General features: G+C 45.6%; 1 protein-coding gene across 1 annotated transcript in view; it reads left to right on the top strand.

Annotated features, from left to right (window-relative positions):
- CNN3 (calponin 3) overlaps positions 1-19,511 on the top strand; it is a 186,540-nt gene that overhangs the window by 143,272 nt on the left and 23,757 nt on the right. Inside the window, exons 5-6 of the mRNA XM_078641278.1 lie at positions 14,282-14,398; positions 18,022-18,168. Coding sequence (XP_078497404.1) covers positions 14,282-14,398; positions 18,022-18,168 — 264 coding nt within the window. The remainder of the gene's footprint in view (positions 1-14,281; positions 14,399-18,021; positions 18,169-19,511) is intronic.

Genomic DNA, 19,511 nt, shown 5'->3' with positions numbered 1-19,511 from the left:
CCGCAACATGCAAGGCAGTAACTCCCAGAACGGAGAAGAAATACAAACATTCCTCAAAAGACCCACCCTACATTCAGGGGACGGTCTCTGCAGACTCCATTATCACGGCCACAGCAAGGAAGAGGGCTAACGTACCCACTACTTCTGGACCACCACCGGATAAGGAGAGCAAGAGGATGGATCTGGTGGGCAGAAGGATCGAGCGGAACGCCGCGACCCACTGGCGCATGGCTAATTCCAACGCCCTGATAAACAGGCACATGTACCAGATCATGGAGGAGCTGGGGCAGTTGGTGAAGGACTTGCCCCAGGATGCCAGACAGAAGGCCGAAAAGCTGGTTGAGGATGGAAAGAATGCGGCAAATTCTTGCCTTAAGACGGCCCTGGATGGAGCAGACCCCTCCAGCAGGCTCATGATGATGGGTGTCACTGAAAGAAGACACGCCTGGCTCAGGATTTCAGGTTTCAAACCTGAGGTGCAACACAGCATCCTGAACACACCGTTCAACGGCGACACGCTTTTCGGGACAACAGTTGATGAGAAGCTCAGTCAACTAAAAAAGGATAACGAAACAGCAAGGTCCATGGGAGCATTGCAGTTCAGAGGCAACAAAAGAGGGACTCGTCACGGAGGCCTGGCGGGAGAGGTGGAAACCAGCCAGGTACATCACACCAGGCTTTCCAACAAACGCACCAGGCAGACTCGCAGGCTCAGCAGGGGCAGCAGAAGCAGTCCTGGCAATTACCAACAAAGAGGCCCGTCCTTTCGAGGGAGAGGAAATGGACGTGGACAGAATAGAAGAGGGGGACAGCAGCCCACCTCTAAGTGACTTCAAAAAACTCTGTGTGCCCACCCAAAGAATAGATCCCAGGGGGCAGCACGTACAGAGGGGTCAAGACAAGCTACACATCTACGACCACATAACACCAGTGGGAGGAAGATTAAGATTTTACCTCCAAGAATGGAGAGAAATCACATCAGACAAATGGATCCTCAACATCATCCAATTCGGATACTGCATAGAGTTGGAGGGAAGGCCAACAAGCAGAAAACCAAAAAGAAAACCACTAGCAGGCAAGCAGCTAGAGTGTCTTCAGGAAGAAGCAAAGGAACTCCTGGGGAAGCAGGCCATAGAACGGGTGCCCTTCAAGGAAAGAAACAAAGGAATATACTCGACGTACTTCCTGGTACCAAAGTAGACGAGACAATGAGACCCATTCTGGACCTAAGGTTCCTGAACAAATTCATAAGAACGCAAAAATTCAAAATGACCTCCCTGCAAGAGGTACTCCCGCAATTGCAGATCGGTGACTTCATGGTCACGATAGACCTCAAGGACGCCTACCTGCACATCCCAATGAACAGAAAGCACAAGCATATGCTCAGGTTCACCATCGGAGAAAGCCACTACCAGTTCACGACACTAGCCTTCGGGCTAAAATCAGCACCAAGGGTCTTCACAAAGTGCCTCGCAGCAGTCGCAGCGCACCTACGAAGGCAGGGAATACACGTATACCCCTACCTGGACGACTGGCTGATGAAAGCAAACTCATACCAGAAATGCAAGCAGCACGCACACACAGTGACGAGCACGCTCATAAGCCTGGGGTTCTCCATCCATTGGAAGAAATCATCAATGGAGCTGGAACAAGTGAAGATCTTCCTGGGAGCACAGATCAATACCTTACAGGGCAAGGTGCTCCCCAGCGAGAAGAGGGCGCTGGTGAAGGACTCTCGCCTCTACCGGAAGGGACAAGCTCTGACAGTGAGGACTGCGAGCAAGATCATGGGGATGTTGGCATCATGCATCCACCTGGTACCGAATGTACGTCCCCACATGAGACCCATTCAAGAATGGCTACAGGAGCAATGGTCACAAGCTACAGGCAGTTGGGAGGATCTAGTGGTTGTAACGCACGCAGTGCATAAGGAGATGAGATGGTGGACCATGGAGAACATAACAAGGGGAAAGCCTCTAACGCCCCCAACGCCAACAGTGACCATCACCACAGACTCATCCCTAAAGGGATGGGGCGCTCACATGGAGGAGCTCAAGGTGAGGGGACTGTGGACGCCAGCAGATGCGACAAAGCACATCAATTACCTAGAATTGAAGACAATCTTCCTTGCACTGAAAGCTTTCCAAACAAGACTGTACAAACACAAGGTGTTGCTACAAACAGACAACACCACCGCGATGTTCTACATCAACAAGCAAGGGGGCACACAGTCATCCCCGCTTTCAACGCTGGCGCAGGAGATATGGAAATGGGCCATCCCTCTCAAGATAGACCTGCTAGCCATACACCTACCAGGGAAGGAAAACATACAAGCAGATTGGCTCAGCAGACAGACATCGGCATCCCACGAGTGGGAGCTCAATGCTCAAGAGACGAGGTGGCTGTTCGACAGATGGGGAACACCATCAGTGGACTTGTTTGCCACACGCCGGAATGCAAAATGCCAAAACTTCGCATCCAGACAGCCCGAGGAGGGGTCACTGGGGAATGCCCTATGGATAGATTGGTCCGGGACATTTGCTTACACCTTTCCCCCGATACCACTGATGCACAGAGTGCTGAGCAAGTGCAGAGCGAGCAACATGACCCTGATACTGGTCGCGCCACAGTGGGCCAGACAGACATGGTTCTCGCAGATCATGGAGATGACAGTGTGCACCCCACAGATTCGGCAGGAGGAAAGACCTACTCTCCATGCAGAACGGAGAGGTGCTACACCCAGAGCCAGAGAGCCTGAGCCTAGTAGCGTGGCTCCTGAAGACATAGAGTTCGCACATTTGAGACTGCCAGAAAGCACCCTGAGGGTCATTCGGGAGGCACGGAGGCCCAGCACTCGGCAGTGCTACGTTGCGAAATGGAAAAGATTCACAATGTGGTGCCGAAAAGAAAGACTTCACAATAAAATGAAGGACTCCACAGTGCTAAAGTACCTGACACACTTGCTGGAGAAGAACCTTAGCTCATACTCGTTGAGAGTTCACTTGGCAGCGATAGTCGCCTACACAAGGGGAGAGACGTGCAGGAGTTTCTTCACATCACAGGTGGTGAAGAGATTCCTGGAAGGAGCGAAAAAGATCGCACCACCCAAGCGGGTGCCGCCACCTGCATGGAACTTGAACATAGTCCTAACGGAACTCATGAAAGAGCCCTTTGAACCACTTCGCAAGGCCTCCCTAAAGATGCTAACTATGAAAACAGCTTTCCTGGTTGCAATAACGTCCTTACGCAGAGTAAGCGAGCTTCAGGCGCTAACGCTACAAGAACCCTACATACAAATACACAATGATAGGGTTGTGATGAGGACTGACCCACACTTCATGCCGAAGGTGGTATCCAAATTCCACATGAACCAGTCTATACAGATACCGAATTTTTTCCAAAAACCAACAACTAGCGCAGAGCGGGCTCTGCACACCCTGGACGCCAGAAGGGCAGTCATGCACTACATTGAGAGGACGAAGGGACACAGGAAAACAAAACAGTTCTTCGTGTCATTCGCCAACAGTTTCATGGGAAAGGCCGTAACCAAAAAGACTATTGCACGATGGATCGCACAGACAATTCAACTCTGCCACAAACGTGCAGGACAAGAGCTAGCAGAGGGGACACGTGCCCACTCCACTAGGAAAAAGGGTGCTACAATAGCGTTCCTGGCGAACACACCCATAGAGGACATATGCCTGGCGGCAACATGGGCTTCGGTGCACACGTTCACGAAGCACTACTGTGTGGACATACAGATGAACAAGGAAGCACAAGTCGGACAAAAGGTGCCCCAGCACATATTCAATAACCAACGCTCATCTTCCACCCAGCCGCCACAGAGATGAGAAACCGCTACAAAATCTATGCACAGCATAGTGAATCCAGAAAGATTCACGCTGCAAAACGAATAGTTTTCTTACCTGTCGGTGTAGTTTTGCAGCTTGAAGATCTTTCTGGATTCACTAGCGAACCCACCCACCTCCGCCAGAAAGATAAGGCTGGAGAGAGAAGAGGTGGTTAAAAAAGAAAGGACTTTAAGAGTACAAAGCGGTAAAATATCACCTAAATAGAACATTTCCATTACTTAGGAAACGAAAGAAACACGGAAAAAAAGAACCCAAAGATGGCGCCCAAGAGTGGGAGCTTCCGCAGGAAGCATGCCGACGTCACTGGAATGCACCCAAGGAGGTGAGACGCCGACGCCCACCTGGGCTACAAAAAAAACCAAAACAAAGAAAAGACTACGAATCCGGACCCAACCACAAGACCACGGAATAATGCACAGCATAGTGAATCCAGAAAGATCTTCAAGCTGCAAAACTACACCGACAGGTAAGTAAACTATTCGTTATGAACCAGCAACGTAAGTCCTAGTTGCTTTGGCAAGTTGCATTTTATAAATTTTGAATAACGGAAGGGCTGACTCAGACTTTCAGCTTCCCAGAGTTGGTAAATTGAGTGCCGATATATTGTGTGATTGTACCATAAATGATTAAAAACGCTAAACTGCAAAAGTGAGCTGTGCCGAGATATAAAAATGAACACGCAACAAGGCTGTTAAGACTATGATGTCCAAGAACTGCACGGTTATTTTGCATCGAGATGATAATGAATATGAAAAGGTTTTTTTAAAGTGAAATACTGGTTCTTCACGTGGCTTGACCCTGGGGTCTGTAATACCATTTAGTTTTCTTGTGTTCAGCAGTCTGTAAGCATGTAGCAGTTTTATACTCATTCCTCTCCTCCGCAGTGGCATAGCAAAGGGGTGGCGGAGGTGAGCAAGTCGTGTCTGTCGACTACTACCATCCACCCCCTGAACAAGTCGTCCGTAATCCCCCCGCCCCCCTCAGAACAAGTAGTCTGCCAGTCGACACCGCCATCCCCATCAACCCACCCCCTCCCCCACTCTTACCTGCACTGGGTGGCAAACTTGGGGGGCGCCCTGGGTAGCAGTAGGTCTACGTGTACCACTGCTCCGCCGGATGCCTACCTTGTCCAACGTGGAGTTTAGAATGCATGTAGGCCAGATCCTTTGTGTAGCTCTTTATTGGTTTCACGTGCCCTCGTCATTGTGTGTGGCAGGAATTTATAGGAGATATTTTAGTACTAAACGTTTCAGTCTATTTTTTTGTGCTTGCCTTCATCCAAGTATTTATTGCTTTGACCTGCAGTAAATGTTGTGGGAGAAAAATGGCAGCAACAGAATGCTTCTCATCCTGCTTAATATGTAGTACAAGAACTGGTGCAATGGGGAGCTTATATGAAGATTGAGGTCTATCTATGAGCGGTCCCCAAAGGGGAGTGCACCAACAAGCCAGTCTGCGTGGGTCAGTACTGGCATGACACTGCTCCACCTCCTCCAGTGATGGATTTAACCCAGATCTTTTGACTGGGAGTGAATGTTTTGATTTGTTCTGCATTCCGTCAATCAATTGTGTGTCTTTTGCTTTCCCACCTCCTCCCAAGCAGAGCTTTCTGCACTCGAGTGAGATGAGTTTCTAAATGGCCACTGCACAAGTAGATTCATCTGGCAACTGGCCCAACACTATCTTTGTCACCTTGCCAGAAAAACCTAGTAACCGTAAATTCCAGTCTACTACATTATTTGCTTTCAGTAATGCACAAACTGCAAACACTTGCATTTCTGATTAACAAAACTGGTCATTTTATAATTTATCTTGCTCTGTATGAGATTTTGGGAGAGGATCTCTGCTGGAACTTTTGTCAAATGTACCAACTTTAAACCAGCGATGTCTTCTCCATCTGCTCTTTAATTTAAGTGACTTTTCCCATCGATATTGTACATATTCTTTCAGTTTCGATGTCTATTTAGCACACACTCTATTTAAATCACCGGGTTTATCACACATGCACAAATAAATCTACAAGAAGCATCAGATTTATGTCTGTATTTGGGATTCAATTCCTAAAACAAAGGGTGCAGTGTTCTGGAGAGATCGGTTTAAAATCTGGTAATGTTCTCTACACATACACACCCCATACTTAACTTTCTTTGAAACAATGTTAAAAGAAAAGGTGATTTGTTCTTTAATTTAAAAAAATATTGGCAGGACAACGCTTTCCATTCTGAGCAGCAACAGTGTGGCACTGTTGAGGGAGAAAATGGCAGTCATTAGTGATCAGCCAATTTTTATTCACCTGCCATTTCATAGACTTCTCTCTTTTTACGAGATGGAGTAGAGAAGGGTATATCCTTATACTGAAGGCCATATCCTATCTTCTGAAGACCCAGTTTTCATCCTCAATTGCCCTTGTTGGACTGGGCCTTCTGGCAGGTCCACCCCTGAAGTTTTTGCTTGCTATATGTGACCTGGGGATGGTGATTCCCACTCTGAGTGCGTGTAGATGGGAGAGGCCTGCCCTCCCATAGGAATGCATGGGGAATGTGTGTGTCCCTGATAGTTCCTGATGCGTGGGGGGTACAGGCTCGAGTCTGGTATGTATGGACTCGTGTGATTGAATGCTGCAAGATGATGTATGCGGTGTGTGTGTGTCTAGAAGGGAAGTGCCCCTTCTAGACATGGGTGTGTGTGTGTGTGCAGTAGGTGTGCTGGCGCGTGATTGGCTGAAGCTGGCTGGGGAGCCTGGCTCCAGGAGTCTGTGTGGGTCTGCCCCGGTGGTGAATGGAGAGATTAACATGCTGATGTGAGGGAGGGGCTGTGCCTGTATCCTGTATGGGGCTGGGCTTTCCCCCACAATGCTGGCTCCACCCCCCTGGGGTGCGTCTAATGACCTGGCCTGCCTGATGAATGGAAGGGGCAGCTGGGGAAGACAAGATACTCCCAAAACCAGCTGCGACTGGTTTCTCCCCCACCCAGCACCTTTAGACAAAGGAATTACATGTATAAAAGGAGGCTGTGACCTCTTCTAAAATGTTCTTGTTCCCAACTTGAATCTACCAGGGGCGTGCTGCTGCTTGGGCCCAGGGTTGGCTTGCCTCCCTGGGCCCTGCCCTGCTCCTGAACTCCTGTGGACTTTCCTTTCTAGGAGCTGCTGTGCTCCAACAGAGGTCCAGGACCCCTGAAGGACTTTGCTATTTTCACCTAGGGCTTGGGAGTGCTCTCCTTTGACCCCCAGCGCTTGGGAGCGCTGTTCCTCCTGCCTAGCGCCTGGGAGCGCTGGTTCTTCCCCTCTAGCGCTTGGGAGCGCCTCATCCCGGTTACTAGCGCGGGGAGCGCTGTATTCCACAAGCCGGTGCCCACCCGGCATTTGCCCTGTTGTACTGAGGTGCCTGGAGCCCCAGCGAGTGCCTACCTCACCTACCCCCTTATTTGGCGCCTTTACGAGGGAGCCTACTCCTCGCTAACCCCCAGAGTGCACTGCCGCCGGCCCGGGACCCTTTGTATTGCCCTCCCCCGGGCCGCGCTGGGATTGGCTGCAGGCCCGGGCTTGGTTGCTGACGTCTCCCCGGGCCGTGCTGTGATTGGACGGTGGCCCGAGGAGCTTGTGAGGCGGAGGAGAGAGCCGAGAATGCAGGGAGCGGCAGGAGCCGACTCCGCGCCCCTGCTTCCGCCGAGAAGAGCTGCCGTTTCCCCCCCGGGGCCCCCAGGAGCGAGAGGGAGCCCCGGAGAGCAAGGAATGACCAGCGCCGACCCGGTGAGTGCAGCGAAGGGGAGGGGGCGTCGGGGCACATTGCCGGTGCCCGCCCCTCCCCTCCAATGATTCTTCTGCTGTGTTGCAGAGGCCCGTGGGGCCCCCAGTGAGATAGTCCCCCGAGGGGGACTCCCCCTTCGTTTCTCGAGCCCCGAGAGGCTCCACGATCGTGCCCCGGCCCGAGCCCCGAGAAGGCTCCAACGTGTCCCTCTGTACTTTCTCGAGCCCCGAGAGGCTCCAACGGGTCTCAGTTCCCCCGAGCCCCGAGAGGCTCCACCATTGGCCCCCAGTGATGCCGAGTCCCCCGAGAGGTGCTCCGCCTACGCCCTACCGTCTCTCGAGCCCAGAGGGGCCCCACCTCTGTCCCATGTTCTTTCGAGCCTACGAGGCTCCGCCCAGCATCTTTGCTCTTGAGCCCTAGAGGCTCCTTCATGGCGCCAATTATTCCCCCGAGCCTGCGAGGCTCCCACGATGCCCTTCAGCTGCCCAGCACTTTGTGGGCAGCTGCCACGTGTAGGTTTGCCCCTGGCTACCTGCAGTCTGCCCTGAACATCGTGACATTGCCTGTTGGAAGTATTGAATAATGTTTGTGATCCCTGAGAGTATCCTGTGTTGCACCTCTAAAAGTGCTCCTGTTACGTGATGTGCTTTGTCATTCCTTCCCTCCTGAATATCCGATGTCCCATGTATGTTGTTCCTGGTTAGAGTGAGTTCTACTGCTAGTTCCATGAAGCTCCTGGTGGTAATGTGTTCTAGTACTAGTTCTAGGAAGCTCCCAGGTGTTGTGTTCTAATGCCAGTTCCATCATGTGCATATCCCTGGCAGGGGTCCCATGGCCTTGCTCTGTATATAGTCCCTTGTAAACCCTGCCCGTGCCCCTGGCACCTTGTAAACTGCGTATTTATGTCTAAGTGTGTTCTTCAATACAAAAGCTATTCTCATATATATCTTGTGTGGAGTTCCTTTTGTGGGGGGCCTGGGAGGTTGTTGCTGGGGGTGCGTGCGCAAATGCTTTACACATGACCTCCGAGATAGGCCTGACTGCTCGTGCCAAGCTACCAAGGGGGTGAGCAGGGGTGACTTGGCGGGTGACTTCCCTACCCTACCTAGAAATGGTGATTTCTGCCTGGACTTGGCGCTAGCCTTGGCCAACCAGGGATCCCATTTCTAACAGCCCTTCTTGCAAGGTGGAAAATTTAGTACAATAATTTGTAAGAGTAGAGCTGTCTGCAACTCGTAATTTCTTTCTACTGCGTCTTAAGTAAGGGTTCTTTTCACCTGGAGTGGTTTTACATAGAGTAGATCTATTGAGGGGAGAGGTTAGTCACATCTTTAGATTATGCACATTTTATTTTTGGGAGGGAACAATAAGTACATTTCTCTTCGATTTTGTTTTGCATTATTGCCCAAAAATAAGGTTTAGTTTTGAAATTGTCTTTTCACAACACAAGGGAATTGTCAAAACTGTGTTAAGAATATAGACGTGTGCACGTTTGTCATCCATCATTTTTAGATATGGAGTTAAAATGTGGCCCTCTTGAAGTCCTTTTTGCTCGTTAAAGGCTGTCCTAAATCTGCTTGCTTTCACATCTGGGCAGTTTGCTATTACTTTACCATGCCGAGCATGTGAAATTGTTAGTTGAACGTTCCCCTAAGTTTTACAACAGAATTGGGTAATTCTGAATTTCCTTTCTTGTTTTTAGGTTGAGCCTAGGCAGGGCACATGCGCTGTCTTCGAGACATGATGTATTCACTGTATGGGCTTCAAGCCTACCCATAAGCTTGTAATTAGCTGGTTCCATGGTCACCCCCGTTATTTTGCTTTCTATTTGTTTATGGCATGCATTTGGCATGCCTCCTTTAATGTTTCTCTCCTTGAGAACAGTGACCAAGTACAATGTCCCTCCACTTGTTAACATTATAGCAGTTTCTGTGGAACTTTTTTGTTTGCAAAGGGATTGATACGATTGCTTATGGTTCTTAGCTCAGGTTTCTTCTTTTGAAGTTGTATTTCTCTTTCTGTAGGCGCACTTCTTTTTTGCATTGCTCTCAGCCCAGTGCGTGTTTTTGGAAATTTCCTGTTTCAAGCTGCTACCGCACCCACCTCATCCCATCAGCACTCACTGTGAATCACCCACTCCTTGAGTGCATCTGCTCCGCGGGCTCCTCGTGTTCCTTCCTTCTGAAACGGTGAGGATGTAGGGCCATCATCGTAGCGCTAGGCATGGGCACGAGCCAGGCACAGCGCAGACCATGAACTGCAAAGAGCTCAAGCTTCGGAAATCACTGGTAAGGGTCAGATAAACCACGAGAGGGAGAGAGGGATGTCACAATACTAGACACAGCCATAGGGTTTTACTAAAATCAGTCTACAATATGGCCATCGTCCATTGAGCACAATATCGCACTCACATTTTAACCAATTATCCCAGTCTCTTCTTGCTACATATGAGAAAATCCATTGTGACATAATTCGCCAATCGCATTGAGGGATGATGCGGGGGACTGAGGTGCCTGGTTCCCATGACATCAGAGCTGTTGGAGGGGATTGGATGGTTAGTCATCAACTCCATAAGTTATTCCCTGTGTATTTATTTACAACTGTGCGGCTTGATGTTAAATACACAGATCGCCCCCAAGGTGCATTATGCAGTTTGAATGGAAATAATAACTCTTGTAGGAAAGGCTTTTCTTTTTAAAAAGTAATCTAATTCCTTTAGTACTAACAATTTGTGTATTATTTTTGTCAAAGTAACGTTTAATGAAATCAATTTTGATGTTTAGCTTTAAAAATATGAAAAGTTCCCCGGTAACATTATATGTCCCTTTCAAATGTGCGTTCTGTTTCCACCCATCCCTTGTTCATTTGTGACCGCTACTGCACCCTCTCTAGCAATAGTGACTGGCCTAACGAAAATTGAGGGTGCCTCCCTGCAAGGTATGTAGAGGGGCCCCCTCTGGGCTCAATTAGGAGCTCTCCGGACAGAGTGCAGTGCCGAGGGGGCCTCCTGGAGCTTCGTGCCCCCCCCCCCCCCGCACCGCGTGGGCTGCGGGGGCCTGTGTTACGCCCTGCGGAGTAGCTAGGGTTTTGGAAGTTGTGTTGCTGGAGTGTCCTGAACTTGCAGTAGCATGGGCTAACAAACAGGAAGATTCCTAAGTACGGCACTTTAACTCTGAAGGTGAAACTAGGTGACAAACGACTTCACTCTCATGTATTCATCTCCGCCCTGCGTTCTGTGTTCTTCACGCGCGCTTCTCCCCACTCCTAATGTTGCTTTCTGCCACGTGCAATACTTCCCCTTCCACTCGTTTTCCATTCACTCCTCTGATACCTCAATCACCGTTCACCCTTCTAGTGAGAAACACCCCTCAACCTAAGTGTTTCCTTCATCTCACCACTGCCTGTTTGCTGCTTATAAAATCGTACAAGCAGTGTATACACCAGTATCCATATAACATCACGTTTATTTTATTACTTGTTGAGTTTTTCCCACACCCCACAACATGGAGGCATTTGTTACCCTGTCTGTTTCTGCACATTTTATCTAAGGGACTTTCGACTATCTGGCCTCATCGAGTTACCCGCCCCTCTTATCCACGCGCATCAGTATTTCACATCTGCGCAACAGATGGCCTCGGCTGCAGACCTAATTCAGAGGAAGAAATTGAACTTATAACAATTTGAAGAGCCAAATATTACCAGTGAAATAAACTCACGTTTAAAGCTGTTGCCGTTTACTTAAGTGTCGACTCAGCAGAAAGTAATCCAGTAGTGGCTTGTGGCATCCTGCATGGTTTGCTCGTTTAAAATTTTGCCTGTAAGAATTGCAAAAAACGATGTTTATAATTCATAGGCTCTGAGAATTTTAGTTGCTTTTTAGCTGAATCTTTTAAACATTTCTTCCCATTCTCCGGCAATGGCCAGGACCGAAAGGCACTGGTCTCGTGCTGTTAGACCGTATATAACTTAGATTAGTGCGTTTTATAGATTCATAAATCTAAACATTACACATGACCTATCGCAAATTGAAAATAAAGACATTTATGTTATTTCAAATGTCCTTACCAGGTTGCACTCTTCAGTTGTGTAATCAGGTCCCTCACAGCAGGGCAGTCTCCAGCATGGAGCACACCCCACAGAAGCACAGGAGGCGTGAGGTTTCAGCCCTTACCGGTCAACAGTCAATTGGAAAGCTTGATCAAAAAAGAAAAGTCTCTGCCTCACCTTACGGATCTTCACCTTGCATGATAGAATCTGGAGATCAGTCACTGACCCCTATCATCTATCAAAGGGCAGTACTTCAGGAAATCTAATCGGCAGACCTTTTAATATCAATGTGTGCATTTGCTTTAAGGGAGCTCCCTCACTTCGGTGTCTGAATCTCCACCTACTGGAATACAGGCAGTACACTTCTACTGCCTGGGGATACTGTCCTAGTCCTTCATCTTGTCATATCAATTCATGCGTGCTTCTACGCCTCTCCCAATGTTGCTTTCTGACACGTGCGATGCTTCCGCTCCCTCACTAGTTTCCCATTAACTCCTCTGATACCCCAACCACCTTACCCCATCATACCCAAGAGACACATTTGCATGAAGAGGATGGGCCCTGACAAAGCCAATCGGTATCTGTTTTGATGATGATAATATATATTTTGAGCTTGATTTAGCCGCAGGGGATAATTACTCCTGCACAACTGGTATCATGCTCACCGCATGCACAAAAAACTCTTTTTAAATAGTGTGTTGTGAGCTAAGTGCAGCCGGACACTGACTTTGAACAATGCATTGTTCATAGGGCGCTCTTAGTGTGGTCAGACATAGGCCACACGCTGTAATAGCGCACCCTGACACACACAAACTGTAAACAAAAAACAGTCTGTAGGTATTCTATAGCTCTTCAATCTCTGGTGCCACAGCTCCCATGATAATGTGCTGCATGGTTGCACACTTATAAGGTCCAATAGGTGCTTGTTCTCATCTGCGGTGCTATTACTTCCTGCTCATTCAATCTGAAACTCATCAATTGTTCTTCCTTAACTCTTGTAGCAGTCTTTGTAGTTAAAAACACCTAGGATCTCAAATACATTTCTTGTGCGGGGCTAACTTTTTAGGCAAATTCTCAAGCGTCATATGTCCCAATATCTGTAGAAATGTTAGTTGTACATCCTTTTCTTGCTGTATTGCATTGTCTAATTGAATGATATTACCAAGGAACAATCTGAAGGTCTAACGTTCATTTTAATGAAAGGCAACAGTATTCATTAGACCTGAAGGGCGCCTACGCGCCATGTGATCTTTGCTCCAGTGCACACTTACAAAGATCCACTGTGTGCTTTGTGACGCCAGGGGTACGTCCAAGCCTTCCTGAACTCTAATATCTTTTGTCCATTCATGGTCTGCACCGGACATCCCCTGGAGCTACTGTTTTGGTAAACAATGAACATAGTGATTGGCTGGAAATATGGAAAATTGATTACACTTGGCTTTCCGAGTTTCAATAGTTTGTTTTTCTGCCTATAAGGGCAATGACATGGATTCCTAACCATTGCACTGTTTCACAAAGATTGTATGCTGTGGGTGTAAGGGAATTTTTTTGTACACAACTGACGACCTGGACGGATTGTTGCGATTACTGCACATTTTACTAGGTAGGGGGTGAGGTGGTGATGTGTAGGTAATTTAAGTAATGACCTCCCTTAAAGTGTGTGTTTGCGGAGATGGTTTGTTGCCTTTGTAGCTGAGAGAAGTGAGAGGTGACTGACCATCAAAAAGTACCTGTTAATATTTCCAGTATATGGGCAGCTATGGTTTTATTCCACTGCCATGATTATTAATTCCGGTTGCCGGGGACAGTTCAAACTATAGTAATATGGCAAGATATTTTTAACAAGGGTGTGGTCAGGAGTTTTCAGATGGCTAGTTTAAGTAAAAATATTACTGCCCTAGTTCAACACTGTGTGTTGAGGAAACTCCTGCAGCACCAGTTAGGATCCACATCTTTTGAAACTTTGTGGGTGGGAGAAAATGCCAAGGTTCTGGACTTAATTGCAATGACTTTGAGAAAGCAATCGGACTAGTGTAAACTTAAGTTTTGAGATCATTTACGTTAAAATTAGCCATGCTTAACCTACGGTCCCCCCTCCCCCTCTACTCTTTCCCTACCTCCCCCTCCCTCCCTGGGTCTTCAGTTGGCAATCAGTTGCTTAAATGTGGTATGTTTTCTCCAATGAGTTGGTATTTGTGTTTGAGAGCCCTATGCCCCAGTTGGTATTTTTGACAAGCACTATAAATTCCTTAGTAGATAAACTACATTCAGGTGAATTTAAGTTTAACATTGCAGTGTCTCTGCCTGGAGCTGTATTCCATCTTGTTTGTGGGATGTTTTTTTTGTAGAGTATTTCGTTTATATTTAATTTTACTTTACACCTCCACACTGAAAAAGGGCTTAAAAGAAAAAAAAAAAGATCATTGTATGTATATGCTCTAATGAAATGCTCTTATTTAGGACATTGTAGTTAGTTGTGGGCAAGCTTAGTGCAGATACTTTTTGATCATTCAGCTGGGTTTACAGCCTTTACTAATTTTCGATATGTGGTTTCATTCACTTTGCATGGACTTTAAACTATGTAATTTATTTTGTGACTCCTTTTAATTTCAGGCAAAAACTAAAGGTTTCCACACGACCGTTGACATTGGTGTGAAATACTCAGAAAAACAGAAAAGGCAATTTGATGATGAAAAACTCAAAGCTGGACAAAGTGTGATAGGACTGCAGGTAATGGGGCAGAAATTAATTTGGAAAATCTTTACTTTTCGTAATAGGATAAACAATATTTTAGATACCTGCTCATTCTGACATGATCTAGAGTTACTGTTGCATACAAATCCCCTCGTGAATGGTAGCTGACTTGAAATAATGTCATTCCAAGTTTGCGTTTTTAAGAATTGTAAATAACCACCTCCTCCTCTCTCCCAGTTGTCCTACCCTCTTTTTCTCCTATATACTCTGCTTTTGCCACGTGCAACCCAGCATGCCATCTCTCTTCTGCCCTTGCCTCTTCTTTTCCATTTATTTCTGTTGGTGAGATTGACTTATAAATGTATATTTTGAACATTTATCAAAAAGTCAGTTTTTCCAAAACTTGGGGAGGTAGAAGAATTTTTCGAAATTTAACAATTTTATAATTCGAGCTCTGTGATAGGGAAGAAATAATTCCTACTGGTTGCCTTTGAAATTACCAGGAAAATTTAGAAAAGGCTCATAGGAAGTACGATTTCCCAGAGGAGTATACAAAAAAGAAGCGCCAGAACAGCCAAATTCCCTACATTTCACTCCAAAACGACACCATCTTTTACTCAATTTTTTTACTGTTTCACAGTGTGAAGCTGAAATTCAACCCTAGAGGGCCGGGATATACCTCGACTCTGGGGGATGCAAATAAAGACATTAATCCCACTTTCATTTACATAATCTGGGCACCTGTTCCTCTAAGAATTGCCACCCTTTCCATGGAATGATGCATACTGCTATACTGCATTTGATAATGTATCAGTAGCAGTAATGAAAGTGACTTTTCCTTAATCGGGGGGAGTCCGAACTACATCATCTTCAGATTTACCAATACTGGATATCCTGTATCCATTTTTCACTGTTTAAATCTAGTGAAAATCACCCCTTGTAGATAGTTTCAAGTGATTTAAAATTTTCCTTCTTAAAGGTACTATTAGCAAATTTATTTTGCTACATTTCATTATGTTGTTGGTAAGTTTGAAACACTTTCATTGCATCCCAAGTACACACATTTTGAGATTTCTCTGAGCCGACCAATTGGCTGTAACCAGATATATGGAGTTTGTAGCCATTTTGGTGCAAAGATTTATCATTTGTACAGATAAATTAATTGATGGTTCCTACTGTGTCACTTTTTGATTGCTTCTATTTATTGCCACTGATTTAGCATTTGGAACCCAATTAGAGAACCTGGGAGATCTGGTACATAATATACTGTTTTCACTTCATACCATTTCATCCACGTGTAAATGCTTGGGACAGCTTGATAATCTGTGCAAATAATTTGGAGAAGAGATGTAGATGGGTATCTACCATGTCTTCAAAAAATGTCAAGCGTGGTAACTGAAGACCATGAAATGAAAACAAAAAAATCATGAAGTATGTTAGTTTCCTAATGTTGTGTACTGCTTCCTTCACCCATAAAGTTTTCTTCCAATGAAGTACAAAAGCCAGAAAACTGCGAGGATAAATCAAAAATGTCACCTTGCTTGGTTGAGACTGGACCAAGCATAATGGATTTCAAGAAATCTATTTACGGTCATCAATTAGTAAATTGTTTCAACATTGAGTACAATGCATTACATTTTTAGTTATATAAGAAAGCCAGCAAAGGAATCCGTTCAGTTCGGTCAGTCTTGTGATTACAGCTGCAATAGCCCAAAGCAAAAAAAGAGTAGGACCAAAATATGTTAGAGTATAAGATGAAATCAATCTATGCCACTTCCAGCAATACTGCAGTCTTTTTTTTTTTTGGCACAGAGCTACAGCAACCATCAAGGCTAATTTAATATACATTATTCATAATGACTCTAAGCCGGACATATATTTGTTGCACTATAAATTAATGTCAACCTAGAAAAACTCCTTGTTCTGCAAGACCTTTTAGTAACCTGACCACAAATGGGATATGAGTATCTACTGTTCTTGTCTAATCAATAATCAGTCACCAGCTGGTCATTGTCTTTAAGTAAAATCATACAAACAAAAAAACGCAGTGCAGCAAATTAAGTTGGAAAACGTATGTGCATGTAAGATTATTCTCTTATAAATCTTGATGGAGGAGGAGGGGGGGTTGCGATTCACCAGTATGCTGTCAATACCCAAGTGCACTTAAACATACCTTCACCAAAAGACATCTGTAATATTAAACTTCACAGTTGGATGTCAGTGAACCTCCTGAGAGAAAAACCAAACTTGTCATTATAAAGTCTCCCACGGGTCTAAATTCACAATGGATGCTTAACATGGATGGTTTCACAGCTACCCAGATAAAGGAAAATCATAGAGATCGATACCCATTTGTATATAAACTCTTGCATCACTTGCACTGGTACAGTAGCAGGAGCAACAATGAACTCCACAAAAATCACCCTTACACTTCCACCCCTGATTCATCCCACGGTCTCCCACACTGTTTAAGCTATATTCTTACCATGTCTTAATTGTGACAGCCCCACAGACTCTGGTGTGCCAAGGTCATCCCCAATGCCTATAAAGAGCATTTTTGTTTTACAGCTGCCCGGTTGATTTTGGGAACCTGAAAATATGAACACGTAATGCCTGTACTAAATTACCTTCACTCTTTCTCTAGATGCCAGAATGAAATGTAATTCAGCACACAACACATGAGGCTATTCGCAATCAACACCAGAACTTCCCAAGAGCTTCTTATAAAATCTCCAGCAACATCAAGAATTTGAGGAGCTTTGAGCATAGAATGGAATCCAATCAAACTCTTGCAAAGCTGCCCCACAGTCCTCTTGTGCTGCTACCATCACCTAGTACTCAACGAGTTGATTGGCGGGCTCCACTTTTGCTGTAGACTTCAGACCTATCTGTACCAAACCCTTCCTGAGCTAATCTCCTTCGCAGGCCTGCTTATTCCCTTTCTACCGTAGTCTCCCCTCATTCCTTCCTAATCCTCTTGCCTCTCCGGTCCTCCTCAGGCCCTTTAATGTCTGCCGTCTTTACTTCCTACTTTTATTTTGGCCCGCTGTCTTTGTGTAAACTTTTGACTCCTTTCTACACAATGTCTCTCATTCCAGTTTTTCCCTTCTTCTCAATCCGTTATGCTCTGTTTTTCCCCTTCCTACCGGTTTCCTTTTCCAAACATCTGACTACATCTGTATATTGTCAGAACTGAAATGGAATTGCCAGTCTAAATGGATTTTCATGTGCTGATTAATTCGCTTCCTGTGCCAATAGTTCCATTTATTTTGAAGACCTCTGTTATTACTGCAGTACCATGATCAGAGCGGTCATTGACTTTTTCCGCTGCCACATTGTCCCTTCTTTCTAGTACCTGGAGGTGCTTCTCGCTAATATGCTACAGCCATCTGGGTTTAGCAGTAGCACAAGTGTGCAAACCTTAAAATATGTCAAATATCCAAGTGTACAAACTGCATTTCACTACATTAACGATTTGAAAGGTCCCTAACACTCTAGACAGTTGTGCATGCTTTAGAAAGTGGACTATTCCAATTTGCTATAAAAGTATCGTTTGCCTTTAAGTTTTCATTTTACCAGAATCTATACATTGGTTCTACTATTAAGGAAGATCTCCAGTGTGAACTGTCACTCACTTTTTATTCTATTTTTTAACTTAGATGGGCACCAATAAGTGCGCCAGTCAAGCAGGTATGACTGCCTATGGGACCCGCCGACATCTTTACGACCCAAAGATGCAAACAGACAAACCGTTTGACCAGACGACCATCAGTCTCCAGATGGGCACCAACAAAGGAGCGAGTCAGGTATGCGAATCTGAAACCCTATCAAGCATGCCGACACAGATTTTACCTCTGGATTTGAGCCAATGTATTCATTGAGATAAAGGGCAGTCAGTTTACCTTGTTGATGAGAGACCTGGAAGAGTTGGGGGTGGTAAGGGGTCAAAGAGAAAAGTAAACTCCTGAAATTGAGTGATATGATTGCTGAAGGTGTTTATATAGCATTTGGCACTCATCAGATTCAGAATTTGTCTGAAGCTGCTGACCTATCTTGATGACCATTTCATACTGATTGCACATCTCCAAATGCTCTGCTTCCTAAATAGCATACTGCTACACGCTAATGTTTACTGCATTATGCAACTAGGCACTTGCGTTTTGGTCCATATCTTTCTGTTCAATGGGAAAGACCCTAGGCAAAAACAGTTACCGCTAACTTTAGGAAGTGTTTGTGGAGATTTCCCGAAACTTGCTGGGTGTTTGGGAGGAACTACATGTCTCTGTACTGCTGCAGTATTTGTCCTTTCATACTGTGAATATGCATCCGTTCAATATGTTGAAGAAATCCTTTTGTGGAATATTGAAACTTATGTCTTTTGGCTAGAATACCCTTCTATCCACTACCTAGGTTAAGATTACTGTACTATAGTGTTGTATTCCACATGTCTTGTTGTACCTGAAGGCTGAATCTGGAGTGATATGTGATCAGGAGACCATGCACATGTCAGGTGTCAAGGGAGAGGATGTAACCTAACCGCTAGAGTGGTCTACCTGGAAGCTAGGGAACCGGGTTTGAGTCCCAGCAGGAACGCTCAATATATTGTGATTTGGGGCAAATCACTTAATCTCTCCGAGCCTACCAAAATCCATGTGACGGTCTGTAACGTAACTGGTGCTCATGTAAAGCACTGACACCTTTGGGTAGAATTTAAGCTATAGTAATCTCAACCCAAAAACGAGGCTTGTTATTTCTCTGCAATAAGTGTGGGTCCTCATGGAGGGAGTAAGTCACTGCTAAGGGATCTACTACTCTTCACTTTTTGCAAGAGGAACCATCCTTCATATAGACACGTAGCTCAGAAGACATGATTGACCTATAAGACACAACAAATATCTCCAAAGTACTCTCCAAACGCCTCACACATAGCTGCATAATGGTATTGATAGTATTGAAGGAAGCCTACAAAAGTAACAATCCTGGTCGCAAATTCAAGAGGGTGGGTAACCAAATCTGGAATGTCCTTCTCTTTTCTGTTTGCGGTCAAAGTCCCTCAGTTTCTATTAATTCTAAGAGTGGTGGTCAGCCGTGCTCTTAATGTGCTCACTTCTAAAAGCCATGCAACAGTTCCTATTAAGCTCCTCATTGG

The sequence above is a fragment of the Lissotriton helveticus genome, chromosome 1_1 (assembly GCF_964261635.1).
Source record: "Lissotriton helveticus chromosome 1_1, aLisHel1.1, whole genome shotgun sequence".
NCBI lineage: Eukaryota > Metazoa > Chordata > Amphibia > Caudata > Salamandridae > Lissotriton > Lissotriton helveticus.
The sequence above is the reverse complement of the archived record's forward strand: the minus strand, read 5'-3'. Positions and strand labels throughout refer to the sequence as shown.